This window comes from Chiloscyllium plagiosum, unplaced genomic scaffold (assembly GCF_037043375.1).
Source record: "Chiloscyllium plagiosum isolate Xiang-an unplaced genomic scaffold, Cpla_swu_hap1 HiC_scaffold_7, whole genome shotgun sequence".
Lineage (NCBI taxonomy): Eukaryota > Metazoa > Chordata > Chondrichthyes > Orectolobiformes > Hemiscylliidae > Chiloscyllium > Chiloscyllium plagiosum.
Window position 1 is genome coordinate 55390490 of NW_028270145.1, and position 22053 is coordinate 55412542.

General features: G+C 39.5%; 1 protein-coding gene across 6 annotated transcripts in view; it reads left to right on the forward strand.

The window, feature by feature from the left end:
* The window catches only part of ubr3 (ubiquitin protein ligase E3 component n-recognin 3), a 362318-nt gene that overhangs the window by 28606 nt on the left and 311659 nt on the right, over positions 1-22053 (forward strand). For all 6 annotated transcript variants that reach the window (XM_043693674.2, XM_087989039.1, XM_043693675.2 and 3 more), the window contains exon 3: positions 9446-9613. In XM_043693674.2, coding sequence (XP_043549609.1) covers positions 9446-9613 — 168 coding nt within the window. The remainder of the gene's footprint in view (positions 1-9445; positions 9614-22053) is intronic.

Genomic DNA, 22053 nt, shown 5'->3' on the forward strand with positions numbered 1-22053 from the left:
CCCTTCTTAAACAGTGGCACCATATTTGCCAACCTCCAGTCTTCCGGCACCTCACCTGTGACTATCGATGATACAAATATCTCAGCAAGAGGCCCAGCAATCACTTCTCTAGCTTCCCACAGAATTCTCGGGTGCACCTGATCAGGTCCTTGGGATTTATCCACCTTTACCCGTTTCAAGACACCCAGCGCTTCTTCCTCTGTGATCTGGACATTTTGCAAGATGTCACCATCTATTTCCCTAGGTCTTCCATATCCTTTTCCACAGTAAATACTGATGCAAAATACTCATTTAGTATCTCTCCCGTTTTCTGCGGTTCCACACAAAGGCCGCCTTGCTGATCTTTGAGGGGCCCTATTCTCTCCCTAGTTACCCTTTTGTCCTTTATTGAATTTGTAAAAATCCTTTGAATTCTCCTTAATTCTATTTGCTAAAGCTATCTTATGTCCCCTTTTTGCCCTCCTGATTTCCCTCTTATGTATACTCCTACTTCCTTTATACTCTTCTAGGATTCACTGGTTCTATCCTATCTATACCATACGTATGCTTCCTTCTTTTTCTTAACCTAACCCTCAATTTCTTTAATTATCTAGCATTCCCTATACCTACCAGACGTTCCTTTCACCGCAGACTAATACTCTGGGGACACTGATTCCAATCAGCTGGTGTACCATATAAAGTTAGTCTCTAATGGTGCTGTGAAATTACTATTAATTGACATAAAATCCCTTCTGGTTCTTTAATGAAGGAGATCTGCCATCCTTACCTAGTCTGGTCTTGGTACAACTCCAGATTTTACATCAACATTGTTCACTATTTGCTACTGCCTGAAATGTCATTGCCAGTGACATTCACGTCCCTTGAAAGAATAAAGCGGAGGGGGTAGAGGAGAAGAAATGGACTGGGATTCATTGATCTGCTTTGTGTTGTCCAAGTTAGAATATTTAGAAAGGTGGTTTTGTAACTTGTTTCTTTTTGTTTTTAAAGTTTGTTTTTTGAAAATAAGAAAGAGTGAAGTCACTTTGATTTCTGAACCTGTTCCACCATTAAACATAACTGTGGCTGCTCTTTTGCCTCAAATGCATCTATTCTGTACTATCTCCATATTTCTTGTTTGGTATCTAGAAATCTCTTTGTCTCTCATTTGAATATACTTGACAACTGTGTATCCATGCCCTCTGAAGTATATGTGGGCTGAGAACTGTTGAGGAAAAAAACTTCAGGGATAACTTTGAATTTTTTCAACTATATATGAATATCATGATTTTATATGAATGTTGCTTCTCTTAATTGCTCAAGATGTTCACAATGTCCCTGGAAGAATTTCCACACAGCAGTAAAGATTAAGATTGCATGTAGCTTATTATACTGCATTGTGGTCACATTTATGATCCCTAGTTTGTACTGAATTAACTCTTTGTTCTGTATTGCAATTACACTTTATGTTCTTCAGGTATGCGGGAAAAAAAAGCTATTTATATTTTGTATTTTCATATTTTTAATTGTGAACTGAAAAGGGGAAAGAATGTTTTTGAAAGTCGAGGATTGCTGCACTTCATAATAGTGAATTACCTGACACTTGTGTAAATTACTGTTTACACAGCTGCTGCTTCAAACAACAGTGCAATTCTGGATATAGATGAGCTAGATCCAGAGTGCTGTGTACGAATGATATTTGGTTGGCAACAGGTGACCAGTCATTGATGACAAAGGCCTCCTGCCTGTCAATACTATGATTGCCTCCTAGTTATCTGAGCAATGTTTGGATGTGAATGAAGAAACAATCAGACATTTGCTAGTTTAAAAATAAACTCTTGAAGCCCGAAAAAGCCAATGTATTTTTCCCTCAGTTGTTGTAAACTGTCTCTCTTAACCTGGAAGCAAGAGACTTCTTTAAGTGTGAATCAGCTGCCTAATACCTTCTGCAAGCAAGTGAAAGTAGTCAGGGGAAAGAAAATCCAGGAGCAGCGCATCCTGACCCGTCAGAGGGTCAATCTTATCAATCCCATGAACAGGGGCCATTGGACTACATTTCCAGTCTTTGCCTCCCATCACAATTATTTTCATTTCCTGTCTGTATATAAATAGAAGGAAGTTTATAAAATGGTCAGTGTATTAACTGGTAGAGATGTATGTTAGCATAAATAATTGTTCATTGGTAACTAAAGTTCATTTATTTGTAATAAGTCATAATTCAAGTACAGAAACCTGGTGTGTGCTTTCTGACAACCCGGGTCCAAAGGCAGGTATGTTAGAAATTTCTACATTTTTCTGAAAAGAATTTTTAACTTTTGTGACAACTTGGGTAATAAGGTTTCATTTTCAGCATGTTACCCTAATGAAATGTAGCAGCTAAGCTTCCTGCTGATTTATCTGGTGCTTTAAAGTGTGCCAGTGTGTAGGATGAGCCTCAGTAGTTGAATATCCTGTGAAAATTTGGTGTCCAGGCTCACATGAAAATGACCATCTGTAAAGTTCCAAAGAGTGATGTCTGTAATTCTAAATTCCTCTTGGGAGGCGGTGTGGCAAAAAATGATCTTTTTAGTCTTTTCAGTTTGCAGTAGCATCTAGGGAAAGACCAATATTCTTCAAGCCGATACAAAGCATTCTCCCTGTCTCCCAATTAACTCATCAATGATACAGAGCTTGCAAGCAAATTTATAGTTCATGACTTCCTAGTTTTGCTACAATATTTTAATGATGACCATTAGTCATCGATTGCATTATTATAGCATGTGCACCACAGTTTTGCAATCTGATCAGTAAACTGAATTATGCAGGGCCTGTAGATGTATCCTGTTATCATGACTTCCAAATTTGTGTCTCCATGGTTCAGCTGTATTTTTTTGCCATGTCTCCTTATCATTTTTTGGTGTAGCAATAAATTGATTGTACAGGCTATTAAGGATATTATTTTTGGAACTATTGAACCAATATCCCCAGACTGTCCTTGTTCACATAATCACAGTGCTTATTTTAAGTTTGTTGATATCCCTGAGATGTTCCAGCAATCCCATCTGAGTTCATGTAAATAATAGCTACAAACATACAAAATAACTGAAGTAGACTATTTGCCTCCTTGAACATGCTCTGCCATTCAATAAGGTCATGGTTAATTTGTTTGTACTGTATTTTGAATTCCACATTGCCATTCCCTCTGACAACCTTTTGCTTCCCTTGCCTAACAAGAATCAGTTGACCTTTCGGTTTCGGAAAAATTCAAAGCCACTTCCATCACATCTACATTTCTTGCATAATGTTTTGCACCTAAACTAAACTGGGGTAGAGGCTCAAAATTTATACATTGAGAAAAGCTTGGGTATTTTCATAATCGTAGACAAAAATTAGTAAAACAAAACCTGACAGGTAAACATACCTGGCAACAGGCTATTTTCGATCTAGTAATATGTAATAAGCAATGATTTAATAAATATATTGTAGTTAAGGATCCTTCAAAGGAAGAGGGATCATAATATGGAAGAATTTCAAATTCCGCTCAGGAGAGAATTGCTCGGTTCTCAAATCAACTGTCCTCGATTTAGATAAGGGTCATTACAAAAGTGTTAAGAGAAAGTTGTCTAAAGTGGGATGAGGAAAATAGACTAAAGCAAAAGTCAATGGATGAGCAGTGCAGACATTGAAGCAAATATTTCTTAATACTGGGCAAAAGTTATCCTGAACAAAAAGGAGGACACCTTGAAGAATGAGTCAATGCGGTCAACAAAGAGGCACAACAAAAGTAACCAATAAAAAACTAAGGTGTACAAAGCAATGAAACGTAGTGATTGGAATTTTTTTTAGGAACCAGCAGTGGAAGACTAAAAAGCTAATAAAGAGGAAGAAAACAGGTTATTGAAAGTAAGTTGCTCAAGAAATGGTAAGAGCTTCTGGTCTTCTTTTTAAAAAAGATTAAAGTAAGTGTGGGACCCTTGGTTGATGCAACTGGGGAATTAATGGGAGCAGTGAAATGCCAGATAATATAAATTAATGTTTTAAATTGGTCTTCACAGTGGAGGACACTGTAAACCTCCCACGAGAGAAGAGATAAGCTAATGGTAGGGGAGATCTTGTAACAGTCTCCAGTACAAAGGACAAAATATTTGACAAACTTATGGGATTAAAACCAAACCAGAACCCGATGGCTGAATCCAAAGGTTTTAAATGAAGTGACTGCAAAGATAGTACAACGGGGTATATATAGGTTGAGTAAATTGGCATACATTTAGCTGACGGAATTGTATGTAGAAAGGTATGAACATTCATTATTTAAATGAAGAGAAACTCCAAAAAAAAATGGAGTGCAGAGAGGGAGTTGGATGTTTCTGAGCATGAAACAAAAAGTTAGCATGCAGTTGCAATAAGTAGTTAAGACAAATGGGATTTTGGCCTTTATTGATACAGGGATTGAGCTTTAAAAGTAGGGAAATCTTGATATAATTGTGCAGAATGTTGTACCTGGAGTATTGTGTACTATAGCTCTCCATTTTAAAAAAAAAGATCGACTAGCTTTGGAAGGTATTCAAAAGAGGTTCAGTAGACTGATTCCTGGGATAAAGAGATTGAGTTATCAAGAAAAGCTAAATAGTTTAGTCTGCATTTATTACAGTTGAGAAGAATGATGGGTGATCTTATTGAAACATACAACATTCTGAGGGGGGCTGGATAGGGTTATTAAGATGTTTCTGCTAGTGGTGGGGGGGAATCTCAAAGTATCAAAGTTGAAGGTCTGGAATCATCTACCACAGGCAGGAGTAGGGGCTACATCACAGTATTTATTGAGGAAGTGAATTGATTTTTGAAATATTGAGCCTTTTGAGGGCTGTGATGAGCTGATGTGAGTGGAGTTAAGGTTTGATGTAGACAGCTGTGATTTTTGTTGTATGGTGAGGTACATTTGAAGGGCTGACTAGGCTATTTCTGTTCCCATTTCTAAAATAATTGCGTAATAACTAAGCACTCCTGGTTAGGATGTTCTGCAAACTGATGTAACTGTGCTATTCGACTGTCTCTCAGTCTTTCCTATGAAATAAAAAATATTATTTGTTTCAGTCTCTCATCACGTATCGTCCAAGCTACCTAAAATTTTCAGACCATGGCTTTTGAAAGCTAACATCAATCATTTGTTATTTTGAACCAAAAGCAGCTACTATTTTTAAGTCCTGTAACTTCAAACTCTGTCATGAGCCTCCATTCAAAAAAAAGAATTCCCATAACATTCTCGAGTATTCCTGCTGTTTCATACATACTGGATTAGGCCACTTCTGAAAGGGATGTCTGACCTGGTTTTTTTAAACCCTTCAGAAAAGTAACTAACACCATTTGGTATTATATTAAAGATACAAACTTTAAAATTTTTAAAATTTGATTTCATTCATATGCAGCTTGCATCATAGAGTCATAGAGATGTACAGCATGGAAACAGACCCTTCGGTCCAACCCGTCCATGCCGACCAGATATCCCAACCCAATCTAGTCCCACCTGCCAGCACCCGGCCCATATCCCTCCAAACCCTTCCTATTCATATACCCATCCAAATGCCTCTTAATTGTACCAGCCTCCACCACATCCTCTGGCAGCTCATTCCATACACATACCACCCTCTGCATGAAAAAGTTGCCCCTTAGGTCTCTTTCATCATGTTGAGAATACCATGAGAAGTGGAAGCCCTGTGGCCACAAACAAATTTAGAAGTTAAGTTGATAAATGATTCCAAGCATAGAGTAGGAGAGCTAGCAAAAGTTTGATGTATACCCATGCTACCAGGATGTAGAGGATTTTTATTTTTGCAGGTGGATATGTGCAGACTATATCTCCCATATGTGACATATAGGCTAAATCCAGACCAGTGGTTTGGGGCTTTGAAGAAAAGTTTGGTGATCAAGGTGTTTTAGTGGATTCCCCAACTACAGAAAAAGTGATATTAGTTGTTTTAGCAACATACTTCTCAATGTAAGCAGAACTGTATGAAAATTAGAATTTTGTAGGTGAAAACGTTTCCAAGAGAAGCATTTTAAAAAATACAGCTAAAAGAGCAGGTGATACACATGTGAAGCTATGGAAATATTACAAAATGTGTTTATGGGTGAGTGATACAATGAGGGTACAGTATTTCTTACTTGGGTCCATCTTGCTGGAAGTAGGTTGTATTCAGCAACATTCTACAAATGATGCGTGTTGCTGTTTTTCTGTGGGGAGCTTGCATGGAATTGGAGTGAAGTGACAGATGAAATTGAAAAGCAAATTTATAATTGAGGTTGTGCTTTGGTACCTCTTCAATAAATATATATGGCTAGATTTCTTCAAGTCAGGAGTTACCTGGAAAATGTTAAGCACGTTTTGATAAATCTGTCCAGGTCCTCGCAAAGATTTTGCATCCAGTGAATAAATAGATCTGTGTAAAATGTTTGATTAGACAGTTAGTGGTTCTGCACGTAGACCAGACCTGATGCCAATTAGGACATAGAACCCAAAATTTCTGAAAGTCCAATATGTGTTCCGATAACAGCAGGTGTTAAAACTCAAGTTAGATTCCTGGAGATTTTCTTATTAGGAATCAAAGCACATTATATGGTGGAAGTTGAAATACATTTGCATTGATAAATAACTTGAAAAATATTATTTTTGCTTTTAATTAAAATTTTAAAATGTAATTTTCTGCTTATTGTACCTCCTCATGACTGGTCCAGCTCCCTGAACCTCCTGGCTGCTGTAAATCCTTGACCACCACCTCTCGGGGAGAGAAAGTAAGTGAGGGCATGCATAAGTAAAGCTGCTCATCAGAAGGCTGGGCACAAGGAATGACTGCACTTTTGAAGTCTGGGCATTAGTGGCTTGGAGTCAGAAAATGGGCCAAATTGGTGCCAGTTGGTCAGATAAACAATGCTAAAACCAATCTTCTGACACTCCATGCAATTACAAGTCTTATTAATGTGCCAGTGTTTAAGGCAAAAATTCCTTTTATATCATTGACTTTCGACATTTTTTCTGGAGGTTTCTCTGGGGCTTTGGCTGACTGAATTTGATTATCGCCTCTTAATTACAGTTGCCTGACACTCCCCGTACTGCTTTCCTGGACTCCTGTCATTGCTTGTTGTATTTGCTGCTGTCACCTGTGATCTTTCTTAGATGTTGAACACAGGCATCATTCATTCAGGGACACTGCTCTTTAGAGAATGCGTGTATTTTATGTGTTTATTATAAATATTTTCATTTCCTCTAATTATTTCCAAAATCTGGCATTTTCATAACTGTGGACTCATAGAATTTTAAAGTGCTTAAGTAGGCTGTAATTGGGCCTGGGGATGCTTAAGTCTTTTTTTAATTTTTGAATGGGGTGTAAGGTTTTGTGTATGGTTCTTGGTCTAAAGACTAGTTTGTTTCGGGTGCCTGTCTCTGTCTTTGTATCTGTGGGTGCTGTATTGACATTGTCTAGACCCTCTTTACTTGGAGGAAGGGCCAGCTACGTATTATTGGGCTGTTGAATGTAGGGGATCATAGCAGGGTAGAGTTTCTTAGCCAGATCATGGACCATATCTACCGTAGTGTCCATATTTGTTGTCTTCGTTTTCCCCAGTCTACCTTGCCCAAATCGGAATAATCCTGGGGGAAACTGTTGCCCTGCAGAGGCTCAGATCACCTCTTTAAGTCTGGTGGACCTAATCTGAAGTATGTCGTCTTTTTGGATAGTTTTCTTTTCCTGAGTTAATTTACCTACCTCCATGTTTTTCTGATTTGGCAATCATTCCCTTCTCTTTTTTGATGTGATCTTTCCACTGCTCTTCGATTTTGTCCAGGGTCGATGAAGGATCCCAGCTTTCCTTTGTCATTTTGCATAAAATTGTCTTGTCCTTATTCACAATTATTGGTGAAATGATCCAGTTCTCCCTTTTTGAGCTCTGTCTGGAATTGTTCCTTTTTTAAAGTGTGACCGTATCTATTTCCCTGTGGGGAAATGGACTTGTTTTACCCTGCAATTGTTCCCGTTCTTTGTGGGAATGGACCACTGCCAATACATTAAATCCATTTATTAAGTCACCTGGTGTACCCTGAACAGTATTATTCTTTTATCTACCCATGGAACTATGATCCTGGAGCTGTGTCATCTTTAGTTACTGCCCCGTGGACGTGTACTTTTTTGGCTCAGATTCTTGAGTGGTGCACTAGATTCCCATCCTGAATACTGATCTGCCTGTCTAACAGTAAAGTAAACATACTCATCCTTCCACTTTCGATGTTCAATTTGGCACAAGCATCTGAGCCACTTGTGGTGGTAAGAATTGACTACATTTGAGTCTGCATCAAATAAGCAACAACCTTTTTTTTAAGCGTAGGCATGGAACAAGATGTTGGTCACTCAATTATCAGTAGTACAGAATTTTAAGCACCTGTTTATAGTTCATAACTGTTTAGTTTTGCGGCAGCCATTAGGCGTGGACTGCATAACACCAACACATATGCCACATCATGATGAGTTTTGTGGACACAGAAGATATTTCTTAATCTCAACTGTTGGGCCTTGGAACTGCTTGTTTCCATGGTTCAACTGTCTAGTCAGGCATTCAGTTCCCTACATTGTATTTCTTTGTATAGCAATGAATAGTATGTTTCAACAGTCTGTTGGGGCTTTTATTGTTGCAGCTGCTGAGCTAATATCCCAGACTGCCCTTTGTCAAATTTCCCATCATTCTCAGCAGAGACTACAATACTTCAAGATTGTTGATACATTTTAATATTAACCCTTCTGATATTAGCCCCGTCTGACCCTATTTCACATGAAGCGAAAAACAATGGGTAATATTTATCAATGTACATCTTACTGAACTGGTCAAAAGCTATTTCATCATTCCCCTTGTCATTAGAAATATGAATATTACTCCTCTGATGTAATTGAACTTGAGCAGTAGAAAATTGAATCACTTCTTTCCTATCCAGATTATGTGGAACCTTATTGAGTATTCTGTTACAACCCTTCAGATTCGTCCTGAATTTGACGAACCGTTTGCACTCATTGTCTTGAACTGCATTAATCAATGAACTTAAAATATTGATAAGGATTAACTTTTTTCCAGTTGGTATTTTGCAAGCCTCAAGAAATGCTTACTTTAAAGGCTGAAGCATTCAGGTTTTCTTCATAACTCACACTTCTGATACTTTGCACAACAGAATGACCAAGATAATCATTGCTTCAAAGGCTTAGACATTACCCTTTCGTTCCTTTAACAAGAACAAAAAACTACTTGCTGCCATCCAGCTTAATCTTTTCAGATTCAGCAAAATGATTTGATATCTATGAAAGGTGAATTGCTGATTTGCACTAACTAGATGTGGTTAGAATCTGTAATTTATTATTCTTAGTAAACAGACTTACTTTTAGGCTACTCTTTGTCTTAAAGTTATAAGTTTACTTTAATCAAAATGTCCTCTCTATTTCTACTTCCTCCATAGATTCTGATCCAGCAACTGAAAGAGACCTCCAGAAGACACTCCAACAGATGGAACCCCTGATTTCTCTTCTGGAAGATCTGACTAAGATGGGAGGAGCAATGCGATCCATCTTGACGAGAGTTCTTACAAATCATCAAATATACAAAGATCTTTGCTCTGGTGATTTGTGTAAGTCTGGTTTGTAAAATGCCTTGACATTAGAAATCTTTAACTCTCAATTTAGTGAAGTGATGTTACGAAGTACAGATAGCAAATCTTGGAAATCCATTGTTTTTCTTGCATTGATTTGAAGTTGTTCTGTAACATAGCTAATTGTGTGACAGTACAGTTGGGTTAACTGACTTACTAAAGTTGGCCATTACATAATCTTAGAGTGTGTGTGTGTATATTAGATTTTTAAACAAAGGTAAATGCTTCCTTTAGAAATCTTATGTCTGACTTCAGTGTTATGTATCTAGCAATTTATCTGCTGGGCCAAAATTTCTCGAGGACATGAGGCATTCTGATTGATAAATATGTCCTGTTAACTAATGAAAAATACTGTTATGTTTTTTTTTGTTGTTGGCTTTCAGTCAAGCATTTGAGCCCATTGAAGGACACTAGTTCAGGAAGTAAACATCTGAGCCACTTTTTGTCTATTTATTGAATGTCAAAATAATGGCCAATAGTATTACAAAATCAAATTAAATTATGGCTCAACAGTTCTTACAGTGGCTGTTAGTTCTTTTGTCTATGTACATACTTAGTTCAAAGAACATTTCTAAATTCAAAGATTTTCAGTTACTCTGGAAAACTTCTTTCAATACTTCGAATAACCTAACGTCATGTAAGTTTCCATCTCCAGATCTTTAACCTTTTCAATATCTCAGTTTATCGATGGTAAACATCTTTTGTGTCGTAAACATATTTTCAAGAATATGTAACACTGGCATTTGTGATGGGGGAGTTGTAGGTCGTTACTCCAAAATTATACCTGATAATTTGAATTTACAACATTTATGATACTGAGACTGCTATCCTTCAGTAACACTGTCAATCTTGCTTCCAGAGGCAAGAAATCTTGGCAGTTTTTCAAAACCTAGAACTTTTTTGGTTCCTTAGTTTGCTGTTTCTGTAGACATATTGCTGTACAGTTACAAGGTTTTGTTAATATATTGTAATGTACACTGAATAAAATCTCATAGTTACTGAGGCCATACTTCAAAGCAGTGTTTCCTTTTGGTAATGAAATATGAGATCCATTTAAATATTTGTTTCTTTCATGTAACCTCAATATTTGAAGGGCCTAACTTGTGCCTGTGGGTTTTGAGGTTGCTGCATGATGGTGTCTCGGCAGAAGCAGCGTTTCCTTGTAATATGCGCTCAAGCGTGGTAATGCATCTGTCTTAAAAGTAACTGTCCAAGGCAACAAACTGGTCACGTATAGTACACCTGAAGTTGGAGGAAATATTGCTTTCAGGATGATGCTTTTATGTAACTCTGTGACTTGGGTCATTAGGATCGAGGCCAAAAAGGACAGTGATGCAGCCCTGTTTCTTTTCTCTCATTTATATCCATAGAGGTCTTCCTGTTCATGGTGTTGACTGTTAATGTGACATCCATGACAGCAAGGTAGAATGATGGTTGCTGCTTGCTCTGAAGCCACACTGTAACCGTTTAGAATCTGATTGTGAGTTGTTAGAGCCTGTTTAGAATGACTGATAAAATTCTTACTGATGAATCTGAGGAATGAGATGCCCCAGATGTTGTGGCACGTCTTCATTTTCTTGTGTTCATAATGTGATGATGGATGCATCATGCATAACCTGTGGGACGGATCCTTCTCTCTAGCAGAAGAATGGGGCATTATGATGGTGTGGCAACAGGTGGGACTTATAATACTTGAACAACACAGAGGATAATCTGGCCTTTTTCAGGTGCTGTCCTTGCTGTTATGGAGTTATTAATCTTTTGTGAGCTCAAGTAATGAAGCTTCTATAACAAATTCATATGTGATAGGCAGTTGCAGAAAATCAGCAAGCCCTATCAGAGAGATCCATTTCGTGAGTGTAGCTTGGAATATTGCTTTGCTAACTGGGTTCTTGCTTGCTCCTGACAGTGAGTGCTCCTCTCTCTGCAGAATTCAAAGCAACAACTTTGGTGATAGTCAAACTAAGTTTTCTTGTCATATAACCATACATATTGTGAATGCGTTCAATAACAGTTTATTTGTTTTAATTGATTGATTGATTGGATCCTTATTGAAATGGTACCTTACAGTTTTCTACACCAGTTCCTCAGAGATCCCCTGTGATTTAGCCTCAGGCTATGAAGTGTCTATTGCGATTTGTTGTTGAGGAGGTGCTACTTGAGTTCTTGGTGATTCAGAGTAGGGCACTGGCAGGAAAGAGTTGAGTGGAGGGAATAGCATATTTTTCTTGAGCTGGTCATGTAGAGAAATCAAAGTTTATGAGAAGATTTGTAGCTCAGGTGCTCGTTGTTATGGTTCTGTTCGCCGAGCTGGGAATTTGTGTTGCAGACGTTTCATCCCCTGTCTAGGTGACATCCTCAGTGCTTGGGAGCCTCTTGTGAAGCGCTTCTGTGATCTTTCCTCCGGCATTTGTAGTGGTTTGAATCTGCCGCTTCCAGTTGTCAGTTCCAGCTGTCCGTTGTAGTAGTCGATATCTTGTGTCCAGGTCGATGTGCTTATTGATTGAATCTGTGGATGAGTGCCGTGCCTCTAGGAATTCCCTGGCTGTTCTCTGTTTGGCTTGACCTATAATAGTAGTGTTGTCCCGTCGAACTCATGTTGCTTGTCATCTGAGTGTGTGTGGCTACTAAGGATAGCTGGTCATGTCGTTTCGTGGCTAGTTGGTGTTCATGGATGCGGATCGTTAGCTGTCTTCCTGTTTGTCCTATATAGTGTTTTGTGCAGTCTTTGCACGCAGAAATGCCGGAGGAAAGTTCACAGAAGCGCTTCACAGGAGGCTCCCAAGCTCTGAGGATGTCACCTAGACAGGGGACGAAATGTCTGCAACACAAATTCCCAGCTCAGCGAACAGAACCACAACATGTAGAGAAATGCTGATAGCGATTCGGAAAGAACCAAGTCTGAGATGCTGTGGTTAGATAAATGTTGTCTTGAAAGTAGTATGATGTTCACTTGGAGTATCCCTAACCCAGTGTCTTGAATTGAAATCCATTATAGATGGGGAGTCATTTGAAAGAAACAACCATGATTGGGCCATGGAGCATGGCTTCCCAGCAGAATTGGGCAGTAGATCTTTATCTGTAGTAGTAAAACAATTAAGAACTGTGACAAAAAAAATTAAAAACAAAGTGCAGTGAAGTGGAGCTTGAGGATATATCATAGAACATAGTACATTACAGTGCATTGCAGGCCCTTCGGCCTGGGATGTTGCACTGACCTTGGGAACCAATCTGAAGCCCATCCAATCTACACTATTTCTCGTCCATATGCCTATTCAGTGACCATTTAAATGCCCTTAAAGTTGGCGAGTCTACTGCTGTTGCAGGCAGTGCGTTCCACACCCCTACTACTCTGAGTAAAGAAACTACCTCTGACATCTGTCATATATCTATCACCCCTCAATTTAAAGCTATGTCCACTTGTGCTAGCCATCGCCATCCAAGAAAAAAGGCTCTCACTGTCTAACCCTCTGATTATCTTATTTCTCAATTAAGTCGCCTCTCAACCTTCTCTAAGGAAAACAGCCTCAATCCCTCTACCTTTCCTCATTAAGAGCTTCCCTCCATACCAGGCAACATCTTAGTAAATCTCCTCTGAACCCTTTCCAAGGTTCCACATCCTTCCTATAATGCACTGACAAGAACTGTATGCAATACTTCAAATGCGGCCACACCAGAGTTTTGTACAGCTGCAGCATGATCTCGTGGTTCCAAAACTCTATTCCTCTACCAATAAAAGCTAACACACTGTATGCCATCTTAACAACCCTATCAACCTGGGTGGCAACTTTCAAGGATCTGTGTATCTGGACACCGAGATCTCTCTGCTCATCTACACTACCAAGAATGTTACCATTAGCTCAATTCTCTGCATTCCTGTTACCCTTTCCAAAGTGAATCACCTCACGCTTTTCAGCATTAAACTCCATTTGCCACCTCTTAGCCCAGCTCTGCAGCTTATCTCTGTCTCTCTGTACCCTACAACATCCTTCATTACTATCCACAATTCTATCGGCCTTAGTGTCATGCAAATTTACTAACCCATCCTTCTATGCACACATCGAGATCATTTATAAAAATTACAAACAACATTAGACCCAAAACAGATCCTGTGGTATACCACTGGTAACTGAACTCCATTTCCCATCAACCATCACCCTCTGTCTTCTTACAGCTAGCCAATTTCTGATCCAAACCGCTAAATCACACTCAATCCCATGCCTGCGTATCTTGTGCATTAGCCTACTGAGGGCAACCTTATCAAACGCATTACTGAAATCCATATACGCCACATCAACTGCTTTTCCCACATCCACCTGTTTGGTCACCTTCTCAGAGAACTCAATAAGGTTTGTGAGGCACAACCTACCTTCACAAAACCATGTTGACTATCCTGAATCAACTTATTCATCTCTCGATGATAAGTCCTATCTCTCATAACCCTTTCTAACACTTTACCCACGATCAGGGTAATTTCCAGGGTTGTCTCGACTCCCCTTCTTGAACAAGGGAACAACACTTGCTATCCTCCAGTCTTCTGGCACTATTCCTGTCGACAGTGAAGACATAAAGATCAAAGCCTAAGGCTCGTCAACCTCCTCCCTGGCGTCCTAGAGAATCCTCGGTTAAATTCCATCTGGCCCAGTGGACTTGCATATTTTTTACCCTTTCCAGAAATGTGAACACCTCCTCCTTATGCACCTCAAGCCCATCTAATCTCGTAGCCTGTACCTCTTTATTCTCCTTGACCACATTTTCTTTCTCTAGTGTGAATACTGACAAGAAGTATTCATTTTGCACTTCCCCATCTCCTCTGACTCCATGCACAATTTCCCACTACTATGCTTGATTGACTAGAGTAAGATTAGGGCCAATCTTTTATTTCTGATATAGCTGTAGAAAGCCTTAGGATCTTCCTTGATCCTATCCGCCAATGACTTTCACGTCTCCTCCTGGCTCTTCTTAGCCAGGAAAGACCTAAAGAGAGAGCTAACTTGTAAGTCTCAAGTGCCCTAACTGAGCCATCACATCTCATCCTAACATACACCACCTTCTTCCTCTTGAGGAGAGATTCAACTTCTTTAGTGAACCACAACTCCCTCACTTGACAATTTCTTTCCTGCCTGACTGGTACATACTTAGCAAGGATCTGTAGTAGTTGATCCTTGAAGAAGCTTCACATTTCTATTGTGCCCACGCATCCTAAATCTTGCCTAATCGCATCATATTTGCCTTTCCCCCAGCTCTTGTCCTGTGGTAGATGCCTTTCCCTTTCCATCACTAAAGTAAACTTAACCGAATTGTGGTCACCATCACCAAAGTCCTCAACTACCTCCAAATCTAATATCTGGCCAGATTCATTACCAATACCAAAGCTAATGTGTCTACATGCTGTGTCAGGAAACCCTCCACACATTGGACAAAAATTGAGCCATCTAAAGTACTTGAAGTATAGTATTCCCAGTCAATATTTGGAAAGTTAAAGTCCCCCGTAACAACCATCGTGTCACACTCGCTCGTGTCGAGGATCATCTTTGCTATCCTGTCTTCTACATCTCTGGAACTATTTGGAGGCCTATTGAAAACTCCCAACAGGGTAACCTCTCCTTTCCTGTTTCTAATCTCAGCCTATGCTTCCTCAGTAGAGGAGTCCTCAAACGTCCTTTCTGCAACCATAATGCTATCCTTGACTAACAGTGCCACACACCACCCCCTGTTTTACCATTTTTTCTGTTCTTGCTGAAACATCTGAATCCCAGAGCCTGCAATAATCATTCCTGTTGCTGTTCTACCTATGTCTCTGAAATGGCCACAATATTGAAATCCCAGGTACCAATCCATGCTGCAAGTTCACCCACTTTATTCCAATGCTCTTGGCGTTGAAGTACACACAATTCAAAACAACTTCTTGCCTGCCGGTGCTTTCTTGCGATCTTAAAATCTTGGTTCTGGCTTCGCTGCGCTCATCGTCCTGTGTACTCTAACTACAATTTTGGTTCCCACCCCCCTGCTGAGTTAGTTTAAACCTACCTGAAAAGCATTAGCAAATTTTGCCCCCAGGATGTTGGTACCGCTCTGGTTCAGGTGAATCCAAAACCCACCCTCCTGCACCATCCCTATAGCTACATGTTCAATCTCTCTGTCCCTCTCAAAGAAACTCGTCACCTTACCAATTAGCACACGGAACCTTAGTTTGGTTAGAGGAGAAGGACAAATGTTAGATACTACCCGAGTAGATTAGATTAGATTACATTAGATTAGATTACATTACATTACAGTGTGGAAACAGGCCCTTCAGCCCAACAAGTCCACACTGACCCGCCGAAACGCAACCCACCCATACCCCTATATTTACCCCTTACCTAACACTACGGGCAATTTAGCATGGCCAATTCACCTGGCCTGCACATCTTTTTGGACTGTGGGAGGAAACCGGAGCACCTGGAGGAAACCCACGCAGACACGGGGAGAACGTGCAAGCTCCACACAGTTAGTCGCCTGAGGCGGGAATTGAACCCGGGTCTCAGGCGCTGTGAGGCAGCAGTGCTAACCACTGTGCCACCGTGCCGCCCATAGTGTTTCGGTAAAGCAACTACCCAAATATAAAGCTTCATTTACTTAGAATTCCAATGTCTGCTCCCACTCAGTGTGCACTGTGCCTATTCCTGAGCTAAGCTTTTATATCTTGTAAAATTTACCTTCCCATTGAGCCTCTGGTTCTTGCTGTTGCTCCTCCCACTCCAACTACCGCTTGAAAAAAGTGAAGCTGTATTTGTAGAAAATTTAAAGTGTCATTTTCTCATTGATTCTTTTGTTTTATCTGTTGATTAAATCTGTTCCAGGGCGGCACGGTGGCTCAGTGGTTAGCACTACTGCCTCACAGTGCCCGTGACCCGGGTTCGATTCCAGCTTCAGGAGACTGTCTCTGTGTGGAGTCTGCACATTCTCCCCGTGTCTGCGTGGGTTTCCTCAGTTTTCCTCCCATAATCCAAAGATGTGCAGAATAGGTCAATTGGCTATGCTTGGTGAAGGTTTTTAGTTCGTGGTAAACATAGGGTAGGGGAATGGGTCTGGGTGGGTTACTCTTCAGATGGTCAGTGTGGACTTGTTGGCCTGAAGGGCCTGTTTCCACACGGTAGGGATTCTGATTCAAATTCTAATTCTAATTCTAAAATGGGAGGACTGGTGAGGAGTTAAATAGGCCCAAAGAGGTTGGCTATGGTTATCCAATGCAGCATTGTTCGTGTTTGTTTTCTCCTGTGATTTTGTTATTGTCTCCTTTATCTGTAAGTTTCTCTACTATTCTGATTGTCTTCTTTTGAACTCTTTGTGTTTTATTGAGAGCTGATGGTATAGTGGGAAAAATTATGATCATCACATGCTGCTTGTATTGCCTCGGCAGCTTAGCAGTACCCACAACTTCATGCATTTTCATTTGTTGTTTCTTTTTCCCCAACCTTCAACTCCTGCTGACCTTTTTGCCTCTTTGATCTTCTGTTCTGGTGCCTTGTGCCCTCTATTCTATTCAGTACTCGATTCCCAAAAACTTTATTATTTTACCCTTCTCTTTTCCCTTCTAACATTACTGTTATGCCACATTCTTTTAATCCTCCTGATCTTCTTATCTGATCAGCTGCATTAACTGTTACTGCTCAGTCTTACCAGTCTAATCATCAACCTTTTATTTCTCATTATGGTTTCCTCCTTCCATTTTGGTTTTGTAGTTTTAGAAGAGATTGCTATTAGTTTCCATTAGCAGGGTAATTCCACAGTCTGAGCATGTGCAGAATTTTCTATCGTGTCAATATGAGAGTGATAACCTGGCTCATAACTGGAAGTGTGCATTATCATATATGAAAAGATATCTGAAAAGTTGCTTGAATACAAATTTGCAGAATTAATTTTTCAAGTGCTTCATAGATGATCAACTGTTACTTTGTGTTCTCTTGGCTAAAAAAACTAAGATCACCTGGATGTGAAAATATTTCCTCAGCTTGAATGGTTTTTAATAAGCAATTGAAATTTGGAATATTTTCAAGTGAATAAAATGGTTTGATAATCATCTGTCTTATAATTAATAAACAACTACAGAAACTATTGGAGAAAATTCTGAAGGAGCGAATTAATACCCACTTTGAAAAACATGGGTTAATTAGGGATAATCAGCATGACTTTGTCAGAGGGAGGTCATGCTTAACAAATGTCTTAGAGATTTTGAAAATGTGATCAAGTGTGTGGGAAGTTCAGCTGATGTAGTTTAAATGGATTTTAGCCAAGCTATTGACAAGGTCCCACATTGGAGACTGATTGATAGATAAAGTTAAAGTACACGGAATTCAGGGAAACGTGGCAAGATGGTACAGAAACTGGCTTAGTAATAGGACACAAAGGATAGTGGTAGAAGCGGTCTATCACAAGGATCAGTTCTGGGACCCTTATTGTTTGTGATATATATAAATGATATTGACAATGATGTAGGGGGAATATTGAACACATTTGCAGACAACACCAACATTATAGGAAGATACAGATGGATTGGTAAGATGGGAAGACTAGTGGCAAATAGTATTTAATCCTGATAAGTGCTTGGTGATGCACTTTGGAAGAAGAAACAAGGTGAGGGAGTATTTAATGAATGGCAGGACAATGAGTAGTTTAGAGGAACAGCGGGATCTTGGGGTAATTTTCACAGGTTCTCGAAGTCGGCAGAGCCTGTGAAACATATAGTTAAGAAAGCATCTGGGACACTTGCTTTCCTCAGTCGGGGCAAAGAGTAATTTTGGAGTTGTACAGAGCATAGGTCAGGCCACACCTGGAGTACTGTGTGCAGTTCTGGTTACCTCCCCATAGGAAGGTAGCACTAGAGGGAGTACAGAGGAGGTTCACCAGAATGTTGTCTGGGATGGAGAAATTGAGCTTTAAGGAGAGACTAAGTAGACTGGTATTCATCTGAAATTTTGTCAAATTTCAATTGCTTATTTTTAAAAAAATCAAGCTGAGGAAATACTTTCATTGTCCAGGTGCACTTACTTTGTGTTCTCTCAACTTAAAAAAAAATTAACTGTTGATAATCTGATGTCTCTCTAGAGCAGAGTAGAATGAGGGGGGGTGGGGGGGAGGCATGATTTGAGGTGTATTAGACTGAGGGCTATGAACAACCTGAATAGAAAGCAGCTGTTTCCCGTGGATGAGAGGTTAATCACGAGAGGGCATAGTTTTAGGCAAAGGAGCAGGAGATTCAGCAAGGATTTGGGGGGGAAAAAGATTTTTTCACTCGGATGATGGGAATCTGGGAAGGTAGTGGAGACCAGAAACCTTGCAACCTTTAAAAAATATTTGGATGAGCACTTCAAATATCATAACATTCAAGGATAAGGGCCAAGTGCAGGAAATTGGGATTAGCGCACCTTTAGCGATAGTTATGTCAGTGCAGACTTGATGGGCCAAAGGGCCTGTTCTATGCTGCTTGAATCTATGAATTCCACACCGAAAAAAGATCATTTGGAGCACCACATTTTAAATTTACTCTGCTTTTCCAACTCTAAGCATGCAAATACTGCATCTGGAACCTTTTCTGTGTGTGGCTATGGTGTTGGATCCAGTTGATGGTGTATATGGAACTCTACTCAAATTCATCCTGATTATTAAATAGGTTGGGGAAGTTCATCCTGAGACTTAACAACTCTGTGGTAGGGATTGGGGGGGGAACCCCAGTGAATATTAGTTTCTTCCAATGGTTAAATGTTGTTTCTAACAATAACTATATAGTTCCTTTAGTACAGTGAAACATCCCAAGGTGTTTGACAGAAGCATTCTAAAACGTTTTGACACTATGCCACAAAAGTAGTTATTGCGATCATGACCAATAGCTTGGTGTTATGCTCTCAGGTGATGTTAACACTGGAAAATCAGCCTCTGGATGAAACCTTGAATGATCGACTCAACGTTTATTTTTCAGACCATGGAGGTCAGTTACTGAACATAAGAGTCTGCAAGCATCTTTCAAAGTGCAGAATAAAATTTTCATTTATCAAGAGGGGGGAAAAAGAACTATACCACATCAGATGAAAAGATTGCAAAGATTTCAGTGCTAATATTTGCAAAAGGATTCAAACTTAGATTATTCCTTTTATCCCAACAATATCCATAAAAAAGCCATAAAACGTCAGTGAAAGGTTACCACTGTCACCATATCAAGATTTTGTGTGCAGGCTGGCACAGCTACAACTAGTTTCCGCACCTTCACTAAATGCTTCTTCCATCGGCTGGTATCTCTACCTGAGATACCTAAATCAAACAGCAACCTGAACTCTCTATTACTTCACAACAAACATGAGTTTTCTACGCTCAGTTTTCAGTATATTAAGATTCACGATGAAAGAGTTTAACAATCTGGCGCACCCACATACATTCTTAATCATGTACTTGTCTTTTCAACATTGTAATCGTACCTGCAACGACCACTTCCTCTGGAAGTTCATTCCACACATGAACCACTTTGTCTGTGTCACCATACTGTTGTTACTAGCCAAAAGCATGGTTTTTATCCTTGTTTTTTAGAAACACTCAATCATTGTTCCCTCACTTCAAAAGTTAGAAGACCTCATTAAAAATGCATTTACCTGTATACAAATAGGCCTCCAGATCTTCTGGAACTGAACCCATATTGCAACTCTAAAATGTAACTAAAGTTACGTGTCTCTTGTCTCTCTTTTTCTCTCCCCCCTCCAACCCCACCCCCAAGCATGTGAATATAAATGTGAATGAAACTTTAAATTTATACACTGTTCTTAAACTTGATTAAATAGATAGGTTTTAAAGAGCATCTAATACAAGTTATTTGGAGGGGTGTTTACAAAATTTGGGATGTTGTGGGTTGAAGGCAAGGCCTCCAACTGTGGGGTTGATTAAAGTCAGGGATGTGTAAGTGGCCCAGCATCAGAGGTCCACAATTGAAGAAGATTGCAGCAATGGGGAGGGACATGGCAGTAGAGGGATTTAAACATGATTGAGAATTTTGAAATTGGTGCTTCACCAGGGGCCAGATTAGGTAGGTAAGAATCAGTGGAATTTTGTTGCCCATGTCCTAACTAGCACAAATTTCTGACTGATCGCAAGTCCCAAATTATTTCAAATTTTAGAGATGTTTATATTTTTTTTAAAAATTGCCTCTAACCAAGGGTACCATTAAACAGTTGCAGAACACAGTAATGAAAGGGGAACATCAGGAAGTTATGGACTATGCTTGGACCAATAATACATATCAGACAAGGATTCAGGCACACTTTGAGGAGCTAAGCAAACAAATAAAACATTGAAAAGTAATCTTGATTATCTTGGTATGTGCTAGAATTTGTTCGAGGAACAGGAAGATCATGCAGGGGAATGAATGGTTCGAGAAGAGTTTTCACCAAATATGAATTTTAAGTGACAGCCTTCGGGTATTTAGTTTTGGAGAGTTTCCTGAATCCACTACCAGCAGTGAAATTTGCCCTAATGATTCCCCATTGACCATACCTGAATATATTTCTTAATGTATCAAGATGGCTACAGGATGCATTTCCTCGACTAGAAGCTGTCTCCCTCTGTCTGTGATATGTTACAAAGCTAAGGAGCCTGTTAGAATCATAGTCATAAGCATGGAAACAGACACTTAAGTCCAACCAGTCTATGCTGATCATAATCCCAAACTAAAGGAGTCCCACCTGCCTGCACTTGGCCCATATCCCTCCAACTATTTCTTAGTCATGTACTTGTCATTTCAACATTGTAACTGTATCTGCATCCACACTTCCTCTGGAAGTTCATTCCACACATGAACCACTTTGTGTTTTAAGAAAAAAAAATTGCCCTTCATGTCTTTGTTAAATCTTTCTCCTCTCACCTTTAAAAATATACCACCTAGATTTTAACTTTTATTTTTCCCCCTCACAAATCCAAGGGAAAAAACTCCTGCCATTCACTTTATCCATCTCTCATGAATTTTATAAACCTCTGTAAGGTCACCCGTCAACCTCCTATGCTCCAATGAGAAAAGTCCCAGCCTATCCAGCCTCTCCTAATAATTCAAACCCTCCTTTCCTGCCAAATATCATCGGAATCTTCTGCAGCTTATTAATATCCTTCCTATAAAAAGGTGACCAGAACTGGACATAGTACTCCAAAGGAGGCCCCACCAATGTCCTGTGTGACCTCAACATAACATACCAACTCTGATACTTGAAAGACTGAGCAGTGAAGGCAAGTATGCTAAACACCTTTAACTGCTTATCTATATATGATGCAAAGTTCAAAGAATTATGTACCTGAACCAAGAGCTGTTTCTGTTCTTCAACACTACCCAAATCCCTACTTTTAATTATATAAGTTTCTCCTTTGTTTTACCAAAATGCAATACTTGCATTCATCCAAATTAAACT